This window comes from Triturus cristatus, chromosome 10 (genome assembly GCF_964204655.1).
Source record: "Triturus cristatus chromosome 10, aTriCri1.1, whole genome shotgun sequence".
Classification (NCBI taxonomy): domain Eukaryota; kingdom Metazoa; phylum Chordata; class Amphibia; order Caudata; family Salamandridae; genus Triturus; species Triturus cristatus.
The window spans coordinates 50,371,427-50,389,473 of record NC_140593.1 but is presented as its reverse complement, the minus strand read 5'-3'; the positions used below and the strand labels follow the sequence as shown (position 1 = coordinate 50,389,473).

General features: G+C 47.6%; 1 protein-coding gene across 5 annotated transcripts in view; it reads left to right on the top strand.

The window, feature by feature from the left end:
• Window positions 1–18,047, top strand: part of LOC146788809 (uncharacterized) — a 397,685-nt gene that overhangs the window by 204,985 nt on the left and 174,653 nt on the right. For all 5 annotated transcript variants that reach the window (XM_085630389.1, XM_085630386.1, XM_085630388.1 and 2 more), the window contains 2 exons: window positions 1,384–1,464; window positions 8,293–8,370. In XM_085630389.1, coding sequence (XP_085486515.1) covers window positions 1,384–1,464; window positions 8,293–8,370 — 159 coding nt within the window. The remainder of the gene's footprint in view (window positions 1–1,383; window positions 1,465–8,292; window positions 8,371–18,047) is intronic.

Genomic DNA, 18,047 nt, shown 5'->3' with positions numbered 1-18,047 from the left:
AGTGGGTTGGGGTACAAGGCAACATGGATGGAGGGAGGGCACGCAAGAGGTAATGGGTAGGCGCACGGTCAACAGAGGGTAGGCAGGAGGGGCTGGAGAAGCATATGGACAATGGGAGCGAGTGAGAGGGGCTGGGGTAGCAAACCAACAATGGTGGATGGGCAGAAGGGGATAGCACAGCAAGCTGACAACAGACAGTGGGTGGGAGGGTCTGGGGCAGCAAGCTGACAATGGAGGGTGGGCAAGAGGGATTAGGAAAGCAAGCAGAGGGTGGGCAGTAACTGAGGGAGAGCGAGAAAAAGAAACATAGAGGGGGAAGAACTATGCAAGGGAGACAGCTAGAAAACGTGCACTCTGTAGACTGCTTATCAACAAAAAGTAGTACCTTAAAAGGAGCAGTGGAAGGACACAAATAATGGGTCCATGCTGCATGGGAGGAACAAACATAAGGAGAGGAAGGAAAGCCTAAGGAAGCTGGCAAATAAGAAGCAAGCAAAGGAGATTGACAATGAATCCTACCAACTGTAAAAAGCAAGGGATGTGCTCTAACCCCTTATAAGCAAACAATATGTCTACCAACAGAAAGAGTATGCGCTGACTAAGGCAGGACCTAAAAAGGAACATCCAAGTGGCTCACAAAAGATTTGTTTCGATAGTGTAACCATTTTTATACACGTTTGTTTCTTTGTATAACTTTTCGTTAATCCAAATAAAATGTGCATGAAAGTACAAATGGCCTAAAATAGCGTTATCCCTCGGCAGCGCTTTAATGTACTCTCAGTTTCTATAAACAGTACAAAATTAAAAAAACTGATTTATTGGCTTTGCCAGTACTTGTCATAATAACACCTGGGCCTAGATTGACCAGCGGCAGCATGTGCGCCTGTGTGGAGCTGCACAAAGCTGTGCCCTGCCGGTGGCCTTTTGTACAGAGAGTAAATTGAATCAACACAATCCTTGTGTCAATCAATCAATCAATCAAAATCCTTTATTCGATCAATTACAAAATGATCATAAAAGTACATGTATTAAAAAAAAAACAATTTTCCATATTCAATTTCATTTAAAATCCAAAATACAATAGTTCATTTTAATCTTACTAAAAAATGTAAAATTAAATCTATAAAGGATTGTCCGTTTGCATGGTTTTACTCCTATTACATACATTTCATCTAGTGATTGGTTCTAGTGCTGGGTTTTTCCTTTTTTTCATGCACGTCCATACAAACGAAGCTAACGTAAAACAAGTCAGAGGATCTGATAGACTCTTTAAAAAATCCGTGTGTCACTTTGCGCCGTGCCATCGCCCGGGCAAACTTTCGTAAATTACCCTAAGGTGTCGATGGCCGACTCTTGAAGTGTGTACTCTTGTGTTTTCATCAGCTCGAAGTCTGCTAGAAGTGCCCCGGAGCCGATTCCCCGCAGCGATACCAAAGTCAAAGACGCCCCGAAACCAGAGAGCAGGTAAGACGCCTTGTCCCCCTCAATAGCACTTGTGGCAGAGGCCCCACAGTCATGACAGGACACTCCATACTGCAGTTACCCAATTGTGGGACCCCTACCACAACTGCAGCCCCCCACCATGACTGCGGGGCCTCCGCCATGAGTTCAGAGGCCCTTCCTGAATTAACCCATTTGTATCCAATTTGTTGACATTGTCAATGCTTGTTTGCTGTTGAGTGAAATTGCTTTGATTTATTATTGCTTGTAAAATCGATATCTCCGGAACTCTCCAGTATATCTAAATTCTTAATAAAACACAGTATATTTTTTATAAATTGTTGTTGGATTCCTTGAGTCTTGTGTTGATTTATTCTTCGGTTGTTTTAATGCTGTTTAAACGCTTTACACATGTTCCTCTGTGTGAGCCTCGCTGCTCAGTGCCACAGCTACCCAGGGTTGAGCTGAGGGTTTTACAGGCAAAACCGACTGCACCTAAAGGGTTTGGTAAGTGTATTACATGGTGAGGTCGCAGAACCACACCACATAATATACCCCATTTCCTCACACTGTAACACACCCGTTCTTTATCAGCCTTCCCCTCCTAGTCACCCTCTGGTTTACTGTAGTACACCCGTTCCTTATCAGCCTTCCCCTCCCTGTCACTCTCTCGTTTACTATAGCACACCCGTTCCGTATCAGCCTTCCCCTCCTAGTCACCCTCTGGTTTACTGTAGCACGCCCGTTCCTTATCAGCCTTACCCTCCCTGTCACTCTCTGGTTTACAGTAGCACGCCCGTTCCTTATCAGCCTTACCCTCCCCGTCACTGTCTGGTTTACTGTGGCACACCCGTTCCTTATCAGCCTTACCCTCCCTGTCACTCTCTGGTTTACAGTAGCATACCTGTTCCTTATCAGCCTTACCCTCCCTGTCACTCTCTGGTTTACAGTAGCATGCCCGTTCCGTATCAGCCTTCCCCTCCCAGTCACCCTCTGGTTTACTGTAGCACACCCATTCCTTAGCAGCCTTACCCTCCCTGTCACTTTCTAGTTTACTGTAGCCCACCAGTTCCTTATCAACCTTACCCTCCCTGTCACTCTCTGGTTTACAGTAGCATACCTGTTCCTTATCAGCCTTACCCTCCCTGTCACTCTCTGGTTTACAGTAGCACGCCCGTTCCTTATCAGTCTTACCCTCCCTGTCACTCTCTGGTTTACTGTAGCACACCCGTTCCTTAGCAGCCTTACCCTCCCTGTCACTTTCTAGTTTACTGTAGCCCACCAGTTCCTTATCAACCTTACCCTCCCTGTCACTCTCTGGTTTACAGTAGCATACCTGTTCCTTATCAGCCTTACCCTCCCTGTCACTCTCTGGTTTACAGTAGCACGCCCGTTCCTTATCAGTCTTTCCCTCCCTGTCACTCTCTGGTTTACTGTAGCACACCCGTTCCTTAGCAGCCTTACCCTCCCCGTCACTGTCTGGTTTACTGTAGCCCACCAGTTCCTTATCAACCTTACCCTCCCTGTCACTCTCTGGTTTACTGTAGCACACCCGTTCCTTATCAGCCTTCCCCTCCCCGTCACCCTCTGGTTTACTGTAGCACACCCGTTCTGTATCAGCCTTCCCCTCCCAGTCACCCTCTGGTTTACTGTAGCACACCCATTCCTTATCAGCCTTACCCTCCCCGTCACTTTCTGGTTTACTGTAGCACACCCGTTCCTTATCAGCCTTAACCTCCCCGTCACTGTCTGGTTTACTGTAGTACACCCGTTCCTTATCAGCCTTCCCCTCCCAGTCACCCACTTTTTTACTGTAGCACGCCCGTTCCTTATCAGCCTTACCCTCCCTGTCACTCTCTGGTTTACAGTAGCACACCCGTTCCTTATCAGCCTTACCCTCCCCGTCACTGTCTGGTTTACTGTTGCACACCCGTTCCTTATCAACCGTACCCTCCCAGTCACTCTCTGGTTTACTGTAGCACACCCATTCCTTATCAGCCTTACCCTCCCCGTCACTTTCTGGTTTACTGTAGCACACCCGTCCCTTATCAGCCTTCCCCTCCCAGTGCCCCTCTTTTTTACTGTAGCATGCCCGTTCCTTATCAGCCTTACCCTCCCTGTCACTCTCTGGTTTACTGTAGCCCACCAGTTCCTTATCAACCTTACCCTCCCTGTCACTCTCTGGTTTACAGTAGCACGCCCGTTCCTTATCAGTCTTACCCTCCCTGTCACTCTCTGGTTTACTGTAGCACACCCGTTCCTTAGCAGCCTTACCCTCCCCATCACTGTCTGGTTTACTGTAGCCCACCAGTTCCTTATCAACCTTACCCTCCCTGTCACTCTCTGGTTTACTGTAGCACACCCGTTCCTTATCAGCCTTACCCTCCCTGTCACTCTCTGGTTTACAGTAGCACACCCGTTCCTTATCAGCCTTACCCTCCCCGTCACTGTCTGGTTTACTGTTGCACACCCGTTCCTTATCAACCGTACCCTCCCAGTCACTCTCTGGTTTACTGTAGCACACCCATTCCTTATCAGCCTTACCCTCCCCGTCACTTTCTGGTTTACTGTAGCACACCCGTCCCTTATCAGCCTTCCCCTCCCAGTGCCCCTCTTTTTTACTGTAGCATGCCCGTTCCTTATCAGTCTTACCCTCCCTGTCACTCTCTGGTTTACTGTAGCACACCCGTTCCTTAGCAGCCTTACCCTCCCCATCACTGTCTGGTTTACTGTAGCCCACCAGTTCCTTATCAACCTTACCCTCCCTGTCACCCTCTGGTTTACTATAGCACACCCGTTCCTTATCAGCCTTCCCCTCCCCGTCACCCTCTGGTTTACTGTAGCACACCCGTTCTGTATCAGCCTTCCCCATCCAGTCACCCTCTGGTTTACTGTAGCACACCCATTCCTTATCAGCCTTACCCTCCCCGTCACTCTCTGGTTTAGTGTAGCACACCCATTCCTTATCAGCCTTACCCTCCCCGTCACTTTCTGGTTTACTGTAGCACACCCGTTCCTTATCAGCCTTTCCCTCCCAGTGCCCCTCTTTTTTACTGTAGCACGCCCGTTCCTTATCAGCCTTACCCTCCCTGTCACTCTCTGGTTTACTGTAGCACACCCGTTCCTTAGCAGCCTTACCCTCCCTGTCAATTTCTAGTTTACTGTAGCCCACTAGTTCCTTATCAACCTTACCCTCCCTGTCACTCTCTGGTTTACAGTAGCATACCTGTTCCTTATCAGCCTTCCCCTCCCCGTCACTCTCTGGTTTACTGTAGCACACCCGTTCCTTATCAGCCTTCCCCTCCCAGTCACCCTCTGGTTTACTGTAGCACACCCATTCCTTATCAGCCTTACCCTCCCCGTCACTTTCTGGTTTACTGTAGCACACCCGTTCCTTATCAGCCTTAACCTCCCCGTCACTGTCTGGTTTACTGTAGTACACCCGTTCCTTATCAGCCTTCCCCTCCCAGTCACCCACTTTTTTACTGTAGCACGCCCGTTCCTTATCAGCCTTACCCTCCCTGTCACTCTCTGGTTTACAGTAGCACACCCGTTCCTTATCAGCCTTACCCTCCCCGTCACTGTCTGGTTTACTGTTGCACACCCGTTCCTTATCAACCGTACCCTCCCAGTCACTCTCTGGTTTACTGTAGCACACCCATTCCTTATCAGCCTTACCCTCCCCGTCACTTTCTGGTTTACTGTAGCACACCCGTCCCTTATCAGCCTTCCCCTCCCAGTGCCCCTCTTTTTTACTGTAGCATGCCCGTTCCTTATCAGCCTTACCCTCCCTGTCACTCTCTGGTTTACTGTAGCCCACCAGTTCCTTATCAACCTTACCCTCCCTGTCACTCTCTGGTTTACAGTAGCACGCCCGTTCCTTATCAGTCTTACCCTCCCTGTCACTCTCTGGTTTACTGTAGCACACCCGTTCCTTAGCAGCCTTACCCTCCCCATCACTGTCTGGTTTACTGTAGCCCACCAGTTCCTTATCAACCTTACCCTCCCTGTCACTCTCTGGTTTACTGTAGCACACCCGTTCCTTATCAGCCTTACCCTCCCTGTCACTCTCTGGTTTACAGTAGCACACCCGTTCCTTATCAGCCTTACCCTCCCCGTCACTGTCTGGTTTACTGTTGCACACCCGTTCCTTATCAACCGTACCCTCCCAGTCACTCTCTGGTTTACTGTAGCACACCCATTCCTTATCAGCCTTACCCTCCCCGTCACTTTCTGGTTTACTGTAGCACACCCGTCCCTTATCAGCCTTCCCCTCCCAGTGCCCCTCTTTTTTACTGTAGCATGCCCGTTCCTTATCAGTCTTACCCTCCCTGTCACTCTCTGGTTTACTGTAGCACACCCGTTCCTTAGCAGCCTTACCCTCCCCATCACTGTCTGGTTTACTGTAGCCCACCAGTTCCTTATCAACCTTACCCTCCCTGTCACCCTCTGGTTTACTATAGCACACCCGTTCCTTATCAGCCTTCCCCTCCCCGTCACCCTCTGGTTTACTGTAGCACACCCGTTCTGTATCAGCCTTCCCCATCCAGTCACCCTCTGGTTTACTGTAGCACACCCATTCCTTATCAGCCTTACCCTCCCCGTCACTCTCTGGTTTAGTGTAGCACACCCATTCCTTATCAGCCTTACCCTCCCCGTCACTTTCTGGTTTACTGTAGCACACCCGTTCCTTATCAGCCTTTCCCTCCCAGTGCCCCTCTTTTTTACTGTAGCACGCCCGTTCCTTATCAGCCTTACCCTCCCTGTCACTCTCTGGTTTACTGTAGCACACCCGTTCCTTAGCAGCCTTACCCTCCCTGTCAATTTCTAGTTTACTGTAGCCCACTAGTTCCTTATCAACCTTACCCTCCCTGTCACTCTCTGGTTTACAGTAGCATACCTGTTCCTTATCAGCCTTCCCCTCCCTGTCACCCTCTTTTTTAATGTAGCACGCCGGTTCCTTATCAGTCTTACCCTCCCTGTCACTCTCTGGTTTACTGTAGCACACCCGTTCCTTAGCAGCCTTACCCTCCCCGTCACTGTCTGGTTTACTGTAGCCCACCAGTTCCTTATCAACCTTACCCTCCCTGTCACTCTCTGGTTTACAGTAGCATACCTGTTCCTTATCAGCCTTTCCCTCCCAGTGCCCCTCTTTTTTACTGTAGCATGCCCGTTCCTTATCAGCCTTACCCTCCCTGTCACCCTCTGGTTTACTGTAGCACACCCGTTCCTTAGCAGCCTTACCCTCCCTGTCACTATCTGGTTTACAGTAGCATACCTGTTCCTTATCAGCCTTCCCCTCCCAGTCACCCTCTGGTTTACTGTAGCACACCTGTTCCTTATCGGCATCCCCTCCCAGTCACCCTCTGGTTTACTGTAGCACACCCATTCCTTATCAGCCTTACCCTCCCTGTCACTCTTTGGTTTACTGTAGCACACCCGTTCCTTATCAGCCTTACCCTCCCAGTGCCCCTCTTTTTTACTGTAGCATGCCCGTTCCTTATCAGCCTTACCCTCCCCGTCACCCTCTTTTTTACTGTAGCACGCCCGTTCCTTATCAGCCTTACCCTCCCTGTCACCCTCTGGTTTACTGTAGCACACCCGTTCCTTATCAGCCTTCCCCTAACAGTCACCCTCTGGTTTGCCCTAACACACCTGTTCCTTATCAGCCTTCCTTGTCACCCTTTGTAGTAACACACCCTTTCCTCACCAGCTTTCCCTTTCCCCTTCCTGTCTCCCTCTTTTTTACTGTAGCACACCTGTTCCATATCAGCCTTCCCTGTCACCCTCTGGCTTACTGTAACACACCCATTCCTTATCAGCCTTTTCCTCCCTGACACACTCTGGGGCAGATTTACAAGCCCCCTGCTCCACCGGTGCGTCACGTTTTGTGACTTACTGGTTGCGTATCTTACTGGTCCATACTTACAAGGACAAGTAAAGCCATCCTGCGTGACCTTTCCTGTCCTTGTAGATACGTCCCCTTTACACGCAGCACTTTGCGTGAAAGGGGCATTCCATTAGGTGTTGCTGTTGGTGTCCCCACGCAACACCCATGGAACCAGACACATTTCCAGATTTACGAGGAATCGTTAATCTGGAAATGCGTCTGAATGCTCCCAACGGGAGGCGCAACGAGGAGAAATGTTTTAATTTCTCCTCGTTTTTTCCTCTTTCAATGCGTGCTGCATTCTAGAGCACACATTAAAAGAGAAAAATGCCTGTAGTGATTGTTTTTGTGCAGGATGGTGCTCTTTCCTGAACAAAAACAATCTCCCCACGACGCAGGCGTCCTTGCACCATGGTGCAAGCGTGCCTGCGCCGGCGCATGGCTGCAGTTTGTGCACAGCTTAGGGGGAAGCACAGAGATGAAACACATTGTTGTAAATTTGCATCCATGAGCTTGGAAAGTGACTCAGTGTGGCGCAGCCAAATGGCTTGGGGAATGCAGTGAGTCACTTTCATTGTAAATCTGCCCCCCAGTTTTCTATGACACACCCGTTTCGTGTCAGCCTTTCCCATCCTGTCACCCTTTTTTTAATGTAGCACGCTTGTTCCTTATCAGCCTTCCCCTCCCTGTCACTCTCTGGTTTACTGTAACACACCCATTAATTTTCACCCTCCATACTTATCACCCTCCCACACCAGTCACCCTCCCAAGTCCTGCCACCCTCCCATCCTTACCACCTTACCACCTCCCCCCCATCACCCCTCCGCCTCTGCCACCTGGGTCACGGTCAGACACTGGCCACAGGGCTCACAGAGGATTGCCTATATGCTTCTGGGATAGGGTGACGCGCCACACTGGGTGACCTCCAACCTCTAACTCTGATCTTCATCTTTCTTTTTTAGTGGAAAAGTGGCAGCGAAGGAACCAGAGCTCATCTCCTGGACCGACCTGGAGCCCGCCACCACCACCGTGGAGAAGAGGTGAGTCCACCGCCCCTGGGGGAGGTCTACCACCATCACTGGGAGTCTTGACTGCTGCCCTTGGATTTCTACTAGTGACACGGGCCATCTCTACTGTCCACACTGGAAGTGTCTATGGTCATTCCAGAGAATCTCTACCCTGCCCTGGGTGCCTACTACTTACTCAGGTCATCTCTACTGCCCACATTGGGTATCACTATGGTCAGTCCTGGGTGCCTACTACTTACCCAGGTCATCTCTACTGCCCACATTGGGTATCACTATGGTCAGTCCTCAGTGTCTACTACTTACGCAGGGCATCTCTACTGCCCACATTGGGTATCACTATTGTCAGTCCTGGGCGTCAACTACTTACCCAGGGCATCCGAACTGCCCAGATTGGGAGTCTCTCTGGTCATTGCATAGCACCTTTACTGCTGACCCAGGGCATCTCTACTGCACTATGGTCAGTCTTGGGTGTATACTACTTAGGTCACCTCTACCTCCCACATTGGGAGTCTCTTTGGTCAATGTAGGGCACCTTTAATGCTGACCCTTGGTGTCGTCGACTGACACACAGCATCTCTGCTGCTCACATTGGAAGATCCTGTGGTCATTCCTCAATGTCTCTACTGCTGTCCCAGTGTGTCTACTACTGACCCAGAGCATCTATACTGCCCACATAGGGACACCCTGTTTTCATTTCTGGGCACTTTTACTGCTGACACTGGGTGTCTACTACTGACTCAGGGCATCTCTACTGCCCACCACGAGAGCCTCTATCGTCATTCCTGGGAATCTCTACCTCTGACCCAGGGCATCAGTACTGCCCCTATTTGGCATCTCTATGGTCATTCGTGGGATTCTCTACCGTCGAATCTGGGTGTCCACTACTTACTCCCGACATCTCTACTTCCATTGCTGGGAGTCTATGGTCATTTCTGGGCATCTGTCCAGCTGACACTGAGTGCCTACTACTGACCCATAGCATATCTACTGCCCTCACTGGGCCTCTCTATGGTCATTCCGGGGCTGCTCCAACATTGAATCTGGCAGTTAACTCTGGTGTCTCTACTACTGACCCCGGGTCTCTCAATCACTGACCATATTGTCTCTTCTCCTAATACTGGCATCTCTAACACTGATACTGACATCTATCCTATCAGCACCGCCATCTGTCATTGGTTCTGGCGTCCCTGCCACCAAACGTAGCCATCTCTACTATTGATTGAACCATCAATACCCCTGACTCTGACGTTTCTTCCACTAACTCGAGCATCTCTACCGCTGCCGAGCCTTCTGACCAAAGATGCTCTTCCAGCTGATCATGGGTGTTCTTACCACTGATCATGAACGTTCATACCGCTGATCATTGGCATTCTTACCACTGATCAAGGTTGTTCTTACAGCTGATCATCGGCGTTCTTACCGCTGATCATCGGCGTTCTTACCGCTGATCATGGGTGATTTTACCACTGATCATGGGCGTTCTTTCGCTGATCATGGGCATGCTTACTGCTGATCATGAGCGTTCTTACGGCTGATCATGGTCGTTCCTACCACTGATCATGGGCGTTCTTATAGATAATCATGGGTGTTCGTTCCAGTGATCATGGGTGTTTTTACCGCTGATCATGGTTGTTCTTACCGCTGATCATCAGCGTTCTTACCGCTGATCATGCGTGTTTTTACCACTGACCATGAGTGTTCTTACCACTGATCATGAACGTTCTTACCACTGATCATTGTCATTCTTACCACTGATCATGGGCGTTCTTTCGCTGATCATGGGCATGCTTACTGCTGATCATGAGCGTTCTTACGGCTGATCATGGTCGTTCCTACCACTGATCATGGGCGTTCTTATAGATAATCATGGGTGTTCGTTCCAGTGATCATGGGTGTTCTTACCGCTGATCATGGGTGTTTCTCCTGCTGATCATGGGATTTCTTACAGCTGATCATGAGCATTCTTGCCGCTGATCATGGGCTTTCCTACCACTGATCATGGGCGTTCTTACCGCTAATTATGGGCATTGTTACGGCTGATCTTGGGTTTTCTTACCGCTGATCATGGGCATTCTTACCAGTGATCATGACCGTTCTTACCACTAATCATGACCGTTCTTACCACTAATCATGGACGTTCTTACCACCAATCATGGACGTTCTTACCACTAATCAAGGGCGTTCTTACCACCAATCATAGGTGTTCTTACAGATAATCATGAGCGTTCTTACCAGTGATCATGGTCATTCTTACTGCTGATAAACGGGGTTCTTACCGCTGATCATGAGCGTTCTTACTGCGGATCATGAACGTTCTTACCGTTGCTATTGGATGTTCTTACTACTAATCATGGGTGTTCTTACCACCAATCATGGGCATTCTTACCAGTGATCATGACCGTTCTTACCACTAATCATGACCGTTCTTACCACTAATCATGGACGTTCTTACCACCAATCATGGACGTTCTTACCACTAATCAAGGGCGTTCTTACCACCAATCATAGGTGTTCTTACCAGTGATCATGGGCGTTCTTACCACCAATCATGGGCTTTCTTTCTAATGATCATGGGCGTTTTTACCTCTGATCATGGGTTTTCTAACCACTGGTCATGGGTATTTTTACAGATAATCATGGGCATTCTTACCTCTGATCATGGGTGTTCTTACCTCTGATCATGGGTGTTCTTACCTCTGATCATGGGTGTTCTTACCTCTGATCATGGGCGTTCTTACCTCTGATCATGGGTGTTCTTACCTCTGATCATGGGTGTTCTTACCTCTGATCATGGGTTTTCTAACCACTGGTCATGGGTATTTTTACAGATAATCATGGGCATTCTTACCTCTGATCATGGGTGTTCTTACCTCTGATCATGGGTGTTCTTACCTCTGATCATGGGCGTTCTTACCTCTGATCATGGGTGTTCTTACCTCTGATCATGGGCGTTCTTACCTCTGATCATGGGTGTTCTTACCTCTGATCATGGGTGTTCTTACCTCTGATCATGGGTGTTCTTACCTCTGATCATGGGTTTTCTAACCACTGGTCATGGGTATTTTTACAGATAATCATGGGTGTTCTTACCTCTGATCATGGGTGTTCTTACCTCTGATCATGGGCGTTCTTACCTCTGATCATGGGCGTTCTTACCGCTGATCATGGGTGTTCTTACCTCTGATCATGGGTGTTCTTACCTCTGATCATGGGTGTTCTTACCTCTGATCATGGGTGTTCTTACCTCTGATCATGGGTGTTCTTACCTCTGATCATGGGTGTTCTTACCTCTGATCATGGGTGTTCTTACCTCTGATCATGGGTGTTCTTACCTCTGATCATGGGTGTTCTTACCTCTGATCATGGGTGTTCTTACCGCTGATCGTGGGCGTTCTTATAGGTAACTCACAAAGCATAAAATTCGTTAATAACAATAATAGTTTCATACGCAGTGTAGCAAGGAGTTTCCAAGTAACTTACCCCAGGCAAACCCGGAACAAGGACTCCGGTATAAACTCCATTGCATCGAGTAAGGTGAGATGTGCTTGTAATCACAGGAAGAATCCCAGAGTGCAGCCGGGCTGTGGAGGCAACAGAAGGACCAAGGGAAATGAATTACTAAAACAATAACGAGTACTGGTGTGAACTGGTACGAAAAGAGAGAGAGCGCGAGAGAGAAAGCAAGAATTGTTGTCAGATACCCGTCCATACGTGTAAGAGATTTTAAAATGCTCCACCTAATGTGACCTGGAAGCTAACTACCGGCCCTGTAGCGGCTGGGGTTACCTTTATCAGATATGACCTGGAAGTGCCTATCCCCCATGACTGTATTTCCATCGCCCCGTCCTCCGTCTCCTCCATGTGTGTTGATTCCTAGGCCTTTCCTGACACGTCATTCTCAGAGACCTGACATGTCTCATCCTCGTCTTCTGTTTTTGTCAATGGAAGTAGAAATTGTCAGCACCCGTTTCCTGCCCATGAAGCCCTAAGGGTCCAATCCCATTAATTACACCATTGCTTTCAAATAATGTCATCATTACTCCCGTTCCTGCAGTATGAGCAGCTCGCCCAATCATCGATGATTAATGGAAGTACTTTCTAAAAGAGCAGGTGGTTATGTTTTATGTTAGGTTGCACTGAAGCTAATATAAAACAAACTTGAATACAAGTATGAACAATATTAATTGTAAATTAGAACTGTGGTAGAAACTTTTACAGACAAAATATAAAAATACCATGTATTCCTCATTTATATTTGACCATTTACTGAAGGAACTTACATTGAGCTTAAAAATGTTCTCCTAACTATATACACCAGAACAGTGTTCTCAAAAACCCTTGCCAATAAATGAATATTTGTTATTTTAAATCCTGTAAATTCTTAACAATCACTCTTCACACAAACATCTTGTGGACCTGCAGAAATGTTCTCAACCTATGATGGATAATTATAATTATAGAAATACATAAGACATTACATGGTCCATTTATGTCTATGACTTGCATAGACTTAAACATTATGTGGGATTTCAAGAAATCCAAAGAGTATGTTGAGAAACCTCCTATACTAAGTGATTCATTCGGGGGAAATAGTGAGAAGAAATTATGTAGCTCTAAAATCAATTTCTTGAAAAGAGACTTTGATGAAGGCCAGACCTGCGCGTCCAGTGATGGAGCGGAACGTTTCACTATTCTTGTGGACACAATGAGGGAGCGTGTGAGCTCTGTAAGCAATTGGTAGCCCTTCTGGCAAGTATGAGAAGTTTACAGAGGCAAGCTCAAAGGCCACATTCACAGGAAGGGCATAAAAGTCCGTTCTTAGCCTATCTCCGCCATTGTTGCGTAGGCTTATAGATACGGAGCCGACTCCATCAACAGGACTCCACAAAGGAAAAACTTGTGGGGGACAGGAATTCCTTCTTGCATTACAATCCATGCAGTTAGTAAACACTCACTCTTGAGTCCAATGGGGTTTGGAAGCCAAGCAAGGATCTGTGTCCAAATCCACATCTAGTAAAGGAGTCAAAAGGGGAGCACTTTGGCGCCATTATAGTTTAACTTATTTACAACAGACGGATCGAGGAGAGGCTGCGTTGAGCTCTAAACGTTGGGGAAACTCTTGTTGTGGTGTTGTTTCATGACAATGACATGGCCATTAATAGTCACACAAAGCAGGCACCAGAGAATGATAACGAAACGAAGGAACTGGTTTACAGTTTTGCGGATGGGTTGCTCGCCACAAACATGACGAATATCCCGTCCGTCGTATCACAAGTGCATTATAGTCCATGCTGTGTTTGTGACGGAGTTACCTGTCCGCTGAGCTCTCATCAGACCCGAAGTCTTCACTGTGCTAAGAATGATCTGAGAATTAATATGAACAAGTCCAAGATCACCAAATTTGGTGTAAAATTCTTGACCAATTCCTATTCTCCTCATGGCCACAGGGAGCTGGGCAGGAAAAGCAACTGGAAACCACTGTGAGTAGCAAGGGGAGGGCTACTCATGGGACCACTTACTAAATGTCGATGCTCTAATGGACTTCTAGATGTGCACCCATTCTTTAATGTGTAGTGATATAAAATACCCCTTCCTGGCATACGGTTCATCAGTTTGGATTCTGGTGCTTTATTCTGACTTGGATCATGTAAGGGGGGTCATTTATGGATGTGGGCGGCCGCTCTTAGGTGCGCCATCTTGGTCCAGGAAATCTGACGTGAGCTGTCAATAGAGCCATTCATTCAGTAACAATGCTATCGTTTGATAACACGCGTGCTCCCGCTGATCCGATTTTAGGCTTATAGCACGACAATTATCATGACATCAATCTCATCAAGCCTGTGGGTGGATGCAGACTTTACCACTGAGCAGAGACTGATATTTCAATGGCTGGTTAAAAGGAGTACTATTAAATGGTCTCACAACCCTGATGTCTCTTATCAGGGGAGCAGTTATACCCATGAAAGATATGTAAGGATATTTCAGTCATCTTTTCAGCCACACTGTAGGGAAGAGTGCGGCCATGAATTAAGGATTGTAGATATAATTTTCAGACACAGATGCCTTGCACTCTTTCATTGCCCTGGTGCCCAGAGAGACCGGAATCTCTGATGTCATCGCTGCCCTCTTTGCAGCAAGCAGGGCATCTATTATTGCCTTCGTCCAATACTGGGTATGAGAGATTTAAACATATCTATTGCTGTTAGTAAAACTAGGAGAAGTAATGTGTTGCTCCCACCCTATTTACTTCTCCACCGCCACTGTGTTGCTCACACCCTTGTATACTTCTCCTCTGCCCCTGTGTTGCTCACACCCTTGTATACTTCTCCTCTGCCCCTGTGTTGTTCTCACCCTTGTGTACTTCTCCTCTGCCACTGTGTTGCTCTCACACTTGTGTAGTTCTCCTCTGCCACTGTGTTGTTCTCACCCTTGTGTACTTCTCCTCTGCCCCTGTGTTGCTCTAATACTTGTATACTTCTCCTCTGCCCCTGTGTTGTTCTCACCCATGTGTACTTCTCCTCTGCCCCTGTGTTGCTCTAATACTTGTATACTTCTCCACTGCCCCTGTGTTGTTCTCACCCATGTGTACTTCTCCTCTGCCACTGTGTTGCTCTCACACTTGTGTAGTTCTCCTCTGCCACTGTGTTGCTCTCACCCTTGTGTACTTCTCCACTGCCACTGTGTTGCTCTCACCGTTGTGTGCTGCTCGCTCTTGCTCTCTCTTGTGCTTCTCCCCTGCGCTCCGTGTCTTCCTTCCACTATGTGCTTCTCTGTCCACTACTGTGGTGCCTCCCTCGTGTGCTGGGGAAAAGTCCCTACTCCCCCACCAAAACCTCCATTTTTTAATTGCACGTTGTCACGTGTAAAATTATTCACTTTCTTATTTTGCAGTCGAATGACATCTGCCATCTTGGATTGGTAAATAAGAAAGCAAAGCAAATGGCACCGACATCGTTCCTCTGGTGCATTCATGCATTGTGATGCCTGCGCATGAATATGTCATCACGCATGGTTATGCCAGCGCATTGCACTGTTTTTCTTTTTCTTTTTTTGTGCCAGTGCTACACAGCATTGGGTAAGAGCATTTTACTGTCACACTGCACAGCATCGCCAAAAGGCATTCGCAAAGCCACTTCGGCCCAAAATGAGACCTATTGGCTTTGTCAATGCTTGTTTAAAGTAGTGTCAAAATTATCCAGTTGGCAATGAGGTGCGATGTGATGTACATTTTTACAGTTTTTTGTGTTAACTGTTTGATAACGTTCACACTTTCTCAGTTTATTGGGCAGATCAACCTTCTGCGGTTGTACCTCCAATGTCCAGTCCATGTGAGATGGCGCCCACCTCCACTCAGCACTGGGCCAGCCTTCCTTGCAGGGGTATCAGGACCCAACCTATGCGACAAGGAAGCCATCTCCCTCCGGGGCGGTCAAGCAGGCGGGCCAGTGCAGTGTACAAGACTCTCACTTGAGAAACTGCGCTGGGGGCAGTACGAGTCCAACACTTCACATCTAAATATTATACGTTAATAATAAAAAACCCAAATGGAATAAGACATTTTAATGGCTGATCGAGCTTTGATCATAATTGGCAGCAGGAAGCTGCCGCCACTTCATGACAGATTTGTGAGAATTACACCGTGAATGGCGAATGGCGCAGTCATTGCGCCAAATGCCAGTGGTGTGCTGTTGCTGAAACAGCATCAGGACACTTTTGTGGCTCTCAGTGAAAGGTTCATGTGGCTTTGTACACTTTAAAGTTGCACTGTTTCCTCTGTTATGTTGTGCGAACAGCCAACAACACAGTAACATATGCAAGCTACTTTTACACTAGAGCGGTTCTTTGTAATAAAACAAATTATTATTGTAGTACAACTGCGCTGGTCTCACACTCCGCAACGTGGATTCACTGACATTACAGCCGGGTTTACTATGATATCCTTTGGTTTCACAAACACCATTGCAGGGGCTGCTGAAATCACACTGGGTTCTCTGACATTGTTGGGTTCGCTGGCATTACTGCTGAGCTCCATGACATCACAATTGAATTCACCGACATCACTGCTGGCTTCCATGACATCACAATTGAATTCACTGACATCACTGCTGGCTTCCATGACATCACAATTGAATTAACTGATGTCACTGTGGAGGTCCATGACATACAAATCGAATTTACTGACATCACTGCTGAGTTCCATGACATCACAGTTGAATTCCCTGATATCGCTACTGGGTTCCATGACATCACTGCTGGCTTCCATGACATCAAAATTTAATTCACTGACATCACTGCGGAGTTCCATGACATCACAATTGAATTCACTGACATCACTGCTGTGTTCCTTGTTGTTGGAGTAAAGTTCATTGATGGCCCAGCTGTGTGCTCTGAGATCATATCTGGGTTCACTAACACAGTGGTTGGCTTCATTGACATTATATTAGCATTCACTGACATTGCCGTGTTGATTCACTGACAGGAGGGAGGAGGGGAACCACTGAAGGATATTGTCGGTGAATCTCGTTCGAGACTCTAGGGTGCATATCAAGGTGGGATGGTCAACTGTGTCGGAGGTAGCTAAGAGGTCCAGTGATATTAGAGTATTACTAGGGCAGCCAAGAGGTCCAGTGATATTAGGAGGCAGGGGTCGTCTGAAACGTGTAAAGTTGTGGTCTCCGTGCCATAGTGTGATCTGAAGCCAAACTGGTAGCCGTGCAGGAGATGGATGGCATTGATGGGATCTTTGACCTAAACATAGACTGATTTTTCAGTGATCTCGCCGATGAATTGTGGGTGAGGAATGAGCAAATAGTTAAGTCTCAGGGGCTAAAGTGGGTTCTTCAGGAGCAGGAGAATCTGGCTTATCTTGAGAGCTTCTTGAAAGATGCCCTGAGCGAGGGAGGCATTGACAGTGGTGAATAGAAGTGAAAGAGCGCCCCCAGAGAGATCTCTAATGAAGGATGAGGGTGAGACAACATCCTCATAAGAAGTGGCTTTGCGAGAGTTGAGTCTGTCGTCGAGATCTGCAAGAGACAGGGGTCCATTGCAAGGCTATCTAGGAAGGGGTGGGTGTAAGATTTGAGGCAGGCTTGCCTTTTTCAATGTGCTGTTGGATCATCTGTATTTTTTCGCTGAAGAGGTTGATTGCATTGCACTTCTCTGCGGAGTGAGGAATAAATGGGTCTGACCGAGGGGTTCTGCAGTGCTTGATCGTCTTAAGAGGTGTTCTGCTTCTGTTGGCGTCACTGATGGTGTTGACGTACCACTTTGCTTTGGTTGATGTGATGAGCTGTCTGCATATGGCGCAGGGATACGTTGGCATCATGAGGTCATCCGGAGTTCTGTTTCTCTTCCATTTTCTCTCTCGCCTGTGGATGGATTGTTTATTGGCAGTAAGGTCGTTGGAGTACCATGGCGCTGAACCCTCTTGCATGTTTTTATTGGGGTGTAGATGTTCACATAGTTTTCCAAAAAAGTGTTGATGGTTTTTAGAAAGGTGTTTGCATCGGTCGTGAAGTTGATAGAGCGAGTGGTGAGTGAGGTGATGTTGAGAGGTCAAGATTGAGGAAGAGGCCTTTGGGGTGTGTTGGTTGTGTGACATGCTGTACCACTTTGAGTGTGCTGTTGAGGTTGAAGAGGGTGTCTCTTGTTTGTGAGTCTGAAGTCACCACAGAGGGAAGTGTGGGCAT